Raw genomic sequence first — 10,498 nt, 5'->3', positions numbered from 1 at the left:
TTGCCAGTTAACCCTACATATTACCCCTAATAAAGTATATATATTTGTAATCTATACAACATCTGCAATTTTAAAACAGCTCTGAAGGCTAAGTAAAGTTATTTTTTTCTATGTTTTTTAGAGCTGTGAATACCATCATAACGACTGAAAAATAGCCTAAAAATTGCAAAATATTATGAAATTTGACCCAAAATGACACAATTCTCTACACAATTTTTTTTTCTGAAACCTATTTAAAATTAAGTATCCCAAAGACAGAATATTTCGTTTTTTACATATGTTGTACATTAAGTTTTCCCGCTATTTCAACTTAATAATGAGCTTCCATTTTTCGCTGTAGGCAAAACTCAATTTCCCGTGTAAAAACACTTCCGGAAAATCCGGAAATATAAAATCCGGAACCAATTTGTTCATTTTAGTTTTAACAAATGTGAAGCCTGTATGTACTACTTCATAGTGAATATACCAATTATAGTGTACATTTATTTTTTTCATTTTTTTATGCATATCATAATACAGGAGTTATTTGCTTAACAAAACAATCGCCTATGGCCAGGCTGTCTTACTGTAGTGTGCTACCTAGTTATAGATACCAAATGTTACAGCGGTGTTTTAATAGTAAGGCTGGAGCAATGAATCCAGAGTTACAGCCATTTCTACAGACATCTATAGATGAGTATTGCCACTTGTGCCAAATCTATTTTATATATACATTGTTTGTGTTATATTATCTTGATATTTGCGTGTTGATATAGCCTATTGGTTGTATTTTAATATGCATGCATATTAAAAGTTCATTAATAGATGCGATAAAACATCTATCATGACTGTTATTTATTCTAATTAAACGGCCGTTAAACGCATTAGTGCCAGGAAATGGTGGGCTAAAAAGGACGTAGGATATAAAACAACGAAAGCGACTATGGAAATCTAATGTCCCAGATAGTCCGTAATCATTTTTCATAGGTTAACTTTATTCAAATAGAAGTCGAAGACTTGATCTACTTTTGTAAAATAAAAAATCTCTCTTTCAGGCTGCAGGCTCAATTTGTTTGACTGTAAGAAAGATAACATAGGATTCTACATAGGATACTGAAGCAGCATTTGGAAGCTGGTCCCCAGGTTGCGTTTGTCACAGCCATGGCTGCAGTTACCTCATAAGTATTCTTTGAATCGTCACAGGATAATGACTGAAGCCGTTGTACTTTGACTTAAGTATCAAGAAGGCTGAACGGAAGTCCTCGATCCGCAGGATGCCAACTTAGAGTGGTCCTCGATCCGCAGGATGCCAACTTAGAGTGGACTTCTACCATCAATTTGCAGGTTTTTTTGTGGTCTACAATTTCTCCTAAAAGAAAACACCTAAGAAACAGAAACCCTTTGGTAGACTAAGGCATGTTGTCCAATTTCCGTTTAATCATTTTACATTTGATAAACTGTTTTCGAAAGAAATGAATGGTAGGTTCAACAATTACTGTAACTCACTTATATTTCGCGGGTACTTAATTTCGCGAATTCTGATCTCAAAATGACTTTAAATTCGCGAATGACGTTAACAGGTTGGCGATATTTCCATGTTGGTAGCCATTTTGTTTATGAGAGTCATGTGACGGTACAAGAAAAGTCATGTGATGTCGGTGTCTGGACATACTGAATTGTATTTACCGTACCTGTATACATGCTAAATGGCTTACAAAGGCGGTGTCAGACATTGAACAAAACCCACGGCTCATTAAGAATGCCTGGAAGATGACGTGACTACAATAGGTTGTGAGTTAACGTACATTGTAATTAACGTACGTGTGTATACAGTGATGCCGATGAACAGTTCTCGGGACAGTCTATTGCGAATGATTTATACTCCAGGCGATTATTTGCTCTGAATGTTTGAATTAAATAAATAATTTGTTTGATTTCAACTTTATTATGGTAAATATCTTTTCGAGAATCAAGCGATGTGAAGTGCTATATATACATGGAACCTTACATAACTTACAACAGCGTGGGTAATAAAGTAGGACGTATTCCGGGTGACCATCCGGGATCCGCGGGACCGTACCTATTGTACTTAAATTAACTACATGTAAAACGTCGTCTAGAAGTTAATTAAGTCCGAGTTCAACCACAATATCAGTGTTCAGTGGCGGTTTTTTGTGTGTGAAATTTTAGTGTATTGTGATATAAAAACACACTCTGATATAAGTATTTAATCTATCACTCTATCATTACTTTAACGGCGATGTTTGCTCACCAACTAAAGATTACGGTAGATTCAAAATGGACGCCACTTAGTATTTTTGTCAATCTTATACAAATATTCGCGAGGGATTTGAATTCGCGTTTGACTCTCCTCGCGAAATAACGCGAAAATAAATCCCACGCGAAATATAAGTGATTTACAGTAGTCTCCCCTGTCGACATACATTGTACTATATGAAGGAACTATCGACCCTAATAGTCATACCAAACAAAAATTTCAAAATTTATTTAATGTCTCTTTTGAAAAAATACATGCACTTACTCACTACCACGCAAAGTTTGAACATAAGATCCTAGTGCAAAGGTCAGTTACCGTGCCTGGTGTCACATTCCGGAAATGACCAGTTTGTTTTCTTATGACAGAACACCTACAATCTATAGTCATTCCTGATCGATAAACATTATCCGAACATGGATGAAATATGGTTGCTGCTATTGAAGAACATATCGGTGTACTTAAAAATAAATGTCTTTTGTAAGCCGTTCACTAAAGGTATCCTTAATAAAATCGTCATTTGTTAAAAAGCCTGGTTTGTGTTTTTCTTAAAATATTTGTTATGGTCTTTGCTTCATTTAATTTCGCTAATCACGCATCTGTTTTCAGTTGTGGAATCGAACAAAGCGCTGAAAACGTGCAGACATCGTGCGCCCATTGTACCGACATCGTGCACATATTCATTAAGATGCTTGAGTAACCTGGTTTATAGGATACATTTCGACATTCAACAACGATCCGCTAAAAGAAAACCTTATCATTGGGTCGTCTAAAGTCTAAAATACTGCAGCTTTAACATCAAACAACATCTAGAATTTTTTTTTGAAATCGCTGGTAACACTAGAGCAAAATATCAATGTTATGACATCATATATGATGATACATCGAATTCAGATATATTGTCTAAAAATAATTAACATTTGGGAAAATAGCGTGTCCCTCTCTTCGCCGACTTTTGTTAATGATATTATATTGAAAAGTTTATCAGAACAGGTAACAAAGATCTTGCTAAGTTCCATTGGTTCATCTTTCGATAGATTGACGTGTTTTCACGAAATAACGGAACAGTTATTATTGATATTCGCGGTCGGATATAACCTTAATAAGTTGTAATCGATGAAATTACAAACTCTTCAACCTCAGCAGCTTACCTAGATATGTTTTGCGTTACCACAAGGGGCATATTAACGTTAAGCTTTTTGATAAGCGTGGTGTCAATTTCCCTGTTACTTATATATCAGTTTCCATTTCTAAAACGTAGCATACCTTATTCCCAGCATATTGTCCAGGTGTTTCGTTTTTTTTTATAGACCAATCAAAATAGGTATCACTATTTTTGCCATAGATGTCAACAACTGATGAAAACAATCCTTTCAGCACAAGGAGGTTTCAATAGGGGCATTGTTTGCAATATTACTGGTTCAATGCTTGTTTTCACCACCCTGGTTCATGGAACGCAAAAGACATTATCCCTTTCTTGAACAGCTGGTCCGATTATCCATGACTTTGTACTCATTCATGGGTTTCCATTCAATTTTATACTTTGTTCATATTTTGTCAACCTTTTACCAATTTGTACGTTACATATACGTAGCAGCAAGAAATCATCATATATACATATATATATATGTATGTATAAACAAATATTGATTTTATTTTGTCGCTTCAGTTTTCTGCATTTATTTGTTACATTAAAAGAGAACATCTTGGTACCAATTTCACTAACAGAACAAAGAGTTTGATTTAAAGTTCAACAATTTAATAAAACTTCAATATGAAATTTACAAGGAGCTAGTTTTCAAGAAACACTCACTCTGCAAATGTTCACTGGTTTGGTTTGGTTTGGTTTGCTTATATTTAACGTCCTTTTAATAGCCAATGTCATTTAAGGACGAGCCTGGTTTCTGAGGTGGAGAAAAAGCCGGACTACCCGGAGAAAAACTAACGACCTACGGTAAGTACTTGGCAACTTTTCTAGCTAGTTACATTCGTACTCCCACACTTGTTTAAGATTCACAATATGAATATGGACAACATGTCTTATTATATACAAATGATATAATTGAAAGAATTTTTATTTGGGATTATTCCAACGTAGTAACACCAACAGTTTGAAAGATAACCGTAAGGCGCAAGCTATAATCGTTACAAAATTACATAAGAAAAATGCTGTAAGTTATCATTCTGATATATCAGAATTACTTCCCTTAGTATAGCGATAGCTTGCCAGCCATTTTGAACAGATCATGTAAAATCATCTACAACTGCACAAAGGGTAAGACGAGTAACATGTTTATAACTGTCTTATGTTTTCTGTTGAATAAAATATCATCCAGATAGTTATTGTACAAAATAATAACCACACAATGATCGGCATGGCCAGAAACCAGTTTAGGCGGTCACTTTCGTTTGAAAGGGAGGCAAGCTGAATACATCTGCCTGAGATGTTTTCTATACCGTCGATCACACAATGCATATATGATTGAGTTGATCATGTTATTTATAAAGAAACACCACAGAAATATATAATACAGAGACAGTGGGGTAATACTAAATCCATCAACGAAGTCATATTTATAATGCATAATGCTTGCAAAAACCAGAAATGGAAGATAGCTAGCTAGGTATATCACAGAAATTATAAGAAACATGATGGTGTTTCTTTTTGCATTCATGGTCTGTGAGTTATGAATTATGCCTCGTGTATGCTGAACAAGTGCAGCGTCTCCATGGCATATTGTTATCTTATTATTAATTGTTTTTCTGAGTTCGTTCCATTTTGACCGCTTTGGAACATCAGTTCCTACGTTCTGAGCCGTAGAGAGCGATTCGACATCGTCATTCACAACGACAGAAATATTTGCTTCGCCAATCTTTGTTTCCTCATTTGTTTCTGGAAGTGTTTCTGGTTCTTTGTGTGTCTGTATCGCTATCGAACCTGTCAGCCCTCTGGTTGATTTCGTCTGGGAACTGAACATTTTCTGTCCAATCTTCACATAGAATATAATCCCCGTACAACCCACTATTGAAAACAGAATCACAAGTGCAACATTAAAATACAACAAGTAATGCTTATACGATTCTACTGCAAAACAGACAACACCGTCAACGCCATATTTGGTAGAAAAAGTCTTATTCCCAAATAACACTGCAGCCGGCCATGTAAACAGGCATGATATCAAAATGGCGATTAAACACAAATATTTTGCCCTTTTGTAGGAAAGCTGCACATGCAAAGGACGACATATTTTGAAGTACCTATCACAAGCAATAATAAGCATTATGAATCCGGCAGCACAAAAAAGGGAGTAGTTCAGAAATCTTCTAATTTCACAAAGTGGGATAAGGTTATCCGCCATTAATGGATTTATCTGGTCAACCACAGTCAAAGGCATGGAAACAGTGCATATAGTCCAATTAAGAACTGTGAGACATAGAATATGGAGTCTGTGGTTAGATTTCGGGAACGTTAAGGCATATATGTAGATTACATGACTGTTACCAATTGTTCCCAGAAAAATGAATAGGCACATAAACACAACGCCAACAATCCTGTTAGAAGCATAGATATCATTCACTTCTTGTAGAGTCAGCCGATGAGACGTGTTAATAAATGAGTCGTTGGTTTGTATAAATCCAGACATTTTAGAAAATACTGTGCCGAGACCTAGAAGCGGTGGACGTGTACCAATCTGTAACAGAATCAAACAAAAATAAACAATAAATAAAGATAAAAGTATACTTTTTGTTATCTGTGACAGGACCGAAGATGCATAAAAGTATATTACGTGTTATATGCTACGGATACTACACCAAGTTTTGTAAACTCAGAATTTTACACATCAATAATATCTCAATGTATGATATAGGTAGGTGATAAAAGGATAAAATACAGATATGGAAAGATTTTCAGAGAATGAAAAAAATAATACATCAAAAGTATATGCCATTAATTCAATGTTGAACTTAGAAACTCTAGATTTTAAATTTATATACTTACCTCAGAATAGACGATGGTTGCCGAGTTACTAAAACATATTAAGTCATGCCATCGTGCAGATCGGTTATATCCTGTTTTCTGTATGTAGATTAAAAAAAAAAAAAACTTCCGTTAGACATTGCACAATATAACAAGATCTTATGATAAAAATACCCTGAGAAAGTACCTTATCACGTTTTTTAAGTATGTACTGTATATTTGTCACGATCATTGTCCTCGCGTGCAGATGTACGTCCCCATGATTTTACAGGATGCTATTAAATGAATAGCCTCAGCTGCGTATCACATAAAACCACTTACACTGTAACTTATGTATTATGTATCAACCTGATAATTGGTTATCAAAAGAAATAATAAACAAAAGGATTAAACAATGTATTTCAAAATAAAAGGAAAAATAAATGTATTTAAATATAATGACTTTTTAATCATATTTAAATAAACCGATTGAAAAAAAAAATATTTGAAAACGAAACTAATAAAAGAAGTTATAAAATAAGAAATGAACAGCATCCTTAGTCTGTAGCGATGCATTTCATCTGAGCAAAGTCAATTGCTACATCTCATATTATTATATCCAAATTACAAGGAGTTCTAATTTCCCCCTTAAGGTTCGGATTCACTTCGCCGTTCTCCCTGGTACAACGACTTCTATACACATGACTGCATATATGATATTTATTATATTTCACAGTATAAATATTTGCTAGTTATTTATTTTCTTGCACTATCTAATGACTCTGAATGTAGCGAAATTAAATCTCGCGAATATTTCCAACTATCGGTATGTCACAAGTAACAATTATTCATGATTAATAACTAAAGAATCTAACATCGAATTCCATTTTCATTACGGTTGTTTTGTATTTAACGTATTGTATTGTTTTGTATTGTATTGTTTTGTATTGTTTTGTTTTGTATTGTTTTGTATTGTATTGTTTTGTATTGTATTGTTTTGTATTGTTTTGTTTTGTATTGTATTGTATTGTATTGTATTGTATCGTTTTGTATTGTATTGCTTTACGGCCCGTCGATATTTAAGTCATTCAGGTCCAAGTCTAACTTGAGCGTGAATATGTATACATGAGGTTATAAGTTTCAAAGGATTGTACAAGAGCCACACATGATATAAAAACACCTTAAAATATAACATTGAGGGCTAGATACAGCAAAGCCAAAAATAAATCGAATTATACCATACAGCTGTTCATCCTTCTTAGAATAAGAGTCCTAAGTTTTTATACCTAGGAGGCGACTGAAGGAACTCAACATAGGTCGAAGGAATGTCAAAATTTAGGCAGAGAGACCCAAGCCCCAAAATTATATCAATCTTTAAATTTTTTATGTAGTCTTTCAAAAATGGTCAAGAATATTTGTATATTCTGGACAGTATGGATAACAAGGAGATGAACTATATCTTTGTCTAAGACATTTACATATCAGTGCCACTATCCATCTGAAGCGGATGTCCTGCTTCAGATTCCGTCCCTACTTCGCTTATATTTCCTTTTTAAATTTCTTCCCCACTTCGCTTATGTGTCCGGTTCAGATTCCGTCCCTACTTCACTTACCTACTTCGCTAATGATAGCTGGCTGATGTGTACTGATTGTTTCATCATATGAAATGGAGACTGAAATGATTATGACATTATACAGTTGTGTTATATTTACCTTTACCTACTTCAATTTCTTTTAAGTTTCAACGTCAAATAATGGTAAGAAATGCAAATATGATACTATACCTATATACGAAATAAGTAGAAATCTCTTAAAACTACATTCAATGACATTAATCTAAATGTCTTCTTGACATTTTAAAATGTAAGTTTGATCAATACAAGAACCTAAATGGAAAAAGTATATACTTCAAAAAATCAATATTAGATATTAAACCTTCCAAATTGTTTTGTGGTATATAAGGACACATGTTTAGTTCTCAAACCATTCCTTATTTCCATTCTTTCGTAGTTGTACTTTGATGAATATTTATAATATGTGCAAAATTCACATCTATGTATGAAAATACATTGCGATCAAGGTATTCATATAATCTAACAGACGACTTCCACTCTGATCATGTTAGGGTATCGGGCCGACTATAACTGCGCCATTGAAGTATTTCTTTAAATGCCGATGTGGCACAGCGGTATAAGCTGCTGGTTTTTCTGGCAATGCGATCAGGTCGTGACTTCAAGACCTGGTCAGGGCACGAGTCAAAAAGTTGTCTTCCTTCGTCAAGTTGCTATGTTATATCTCAAATAATTAGCACAATGTATCATATGCACTATGTGTCGGTAATCCGAAGTTTATGATTTCAATTTCCTGTTGTAGTTGTACTGTGATGTATAATATATACAAGCTATAGACTGATATGTTGATAAAAGAAACAATTCATTACTTTCACAGTAAAGAGCTACACTTACATAGTTAATCGTTCAAAACCAAAAGTTGTTCATTTGAAATACATGGAAGAAAATTGTCATTGGAATTTGTGTTTCATTTTCAATAAAAGTAATGTTATGTATCATTAAAAAATAAAATAAAATTAGAATCGCTAGATTAAATAGATGAAGATACTGATAGCAAAACAAAGTGAACATTTACTGTAAGATATTGCCTTTTGAGATATTTATTAACATCTATGAATATTACGACGTACAGTATTCACAAGAAATACTTCAACAAATTTTATAAATCATACAACACAAGATGGATTTATGTTTCAGTAAGAGCAAGAACAATTTTCTGGCCACTGTAATACTCTCTCAGTTTGAAAGATTTATATTTCTTATGGGATTTCACGTTTTGTGTTTATGATGTTATTTTGCCTTTTGCAATACGTTGTTCATGTGACTGGTTAAGTTTTTCATTGAAAAATTGACCTGGATTTAATAAAGTTTTATATAACAGGCAGTGTGTTGATGCAGAGGTCGCTTACTTTTCCGGGGCACTAGTATCAATATTTTTGATAAGTTACTCATAAGCCTAGAGGCTTGACCATAAAAGGCAGTAAATAAATCCTAAGCTGATGAAGAACGGGATCAGTATGATCAGTCCTTGAAGGTCACTACAAGTACAAATAAAAATTATTTCGTCACGATTTTCTTTTCGACAGTATTCACATGATTATACACACATGCAAAAAAGAAAGATCCGGGTTCTGACGTCACAGATATGAGTTTGCCTAGAGCCAGAAAAGCGAGAATAGATCTATCCTTACTTAACCCACGTGTTTCTGCTGGGTTTTTTTTGTATGAAAACTGGTGGTTAATAATAATTGAAGTTGTTTTGTGTAAACTCAGAACATATTTACCTTGTATATTTTCAGCAATTTTGTGCAAATAGTTTATAATTTAATTTTGCAACACAAGTTTGTTGTCGGAGGTAGACTTGAAGGGACAAGGCCTTAAATTACAGCCTCGAACAGCCAAATAAATTCTTTGTTATAACCAGGTAGACATTGTACTTAATTGACAGATATCGGAATAAACTTCGAACTCGGGTATACATACATTGTAGGTAAGGGGAAGGGAATACGCACATAAATCTATATCTAATTGTGTGATTTGAGTAATTGTATTTTCAGATACACATAGAAGTATTGTTATTGTAACAGGAATGAGGAATCGGACGATTTGTGAAATGAGAATCGAAAATGAAAAGCGTGCTGGACACCGAGGGTTTAGATGTTGATTATTTTAACGATTTTAAAAACAATTCATGAAAACAAATTTACAGGCAAAACAATTATCATTAGAAAGCTAACCTGAAATAGTCTTCCTATTCTGACTACTCTATTTGTAGACAAATGTTCGGAGATAGTCATATCGTTGTATCTATTTATACATAATGTTTTTGAAATCAAAGTACTATTCGAAGAACAAAAACAAGGGCGTCAATATACTGAGAGAAAATAGGAGCGCAATTCATGTGTAACGATACTGACCATGTAATTGATTTAGAATAGGGAAATAAGTTGCATCCCGACAGTATTTTAAAAGATTTTTGATAAAATTCATGAGAAAATATTTTTAGATATGGATTATACAAAGACAAACAAGCGGGTACCAGATTTTGATATGAAATTATTTAGTTTAGGTAATAGCTACTGTATGATTGTATGCAATTTAGGCACAGTCTTTGTCAAACACTGAATATAAAACGGTACCATACAAATGTTTCTTTTATCATGGATTCCTTCATGATGCGAGAACGTTTTGAAATCTAGTAGAGATATTGTAAAA

The 10,498-nt window shown here is 33.7% G+C and overlaps 1 protein-coding gene across 1 annotated transcript; it reads right to left on the bottom strand.

Annotated features, from left to right (window-relative positions):
- Positions 1–3,918: 3,918 nt before the first annotated feature.
- LOC117330017 (cephalotocin receptor 1-like) lies at positions 3,919–6,329 on the bottom strand. Its single transcript, XM_033888238.1, has 2 exons — positions 6,255–6,329; positions 3,919–5,946 (listed from the first exon to the last, which is right to left on the bottom strand). The coding sequence occupies exon 2, from the start codon at positions 5,896–5,898 to the stop codon at positions 4,654–4,656; it is 1,245 nt and encodes a 414-aa protein (XP_033744129.1). The 5' UTR covers positions 5,899–5,946; positions 6,255–6,329; the 3' UTR covers positions 3,919–4,653.
- Positions 6,330–10,498: the final 4,169 nt, after the last annotated feature.

Source organism: Pecten maximus, chromosome 6 (assembly GCF_902652985.1).
Source record: "Pecten maximus chromosome 6, xPecMax1.1, whole genome shotgun sequence".
Lineage (NCBI taxonomy): Eukaryota > Metazoa > Mollusca > Bivalvia > Pectinida > Pectinidae > Pecten > Pecten maximus.
This window is presented reverse-complemented; position numbering and strand designations above follow the sequence as displayed.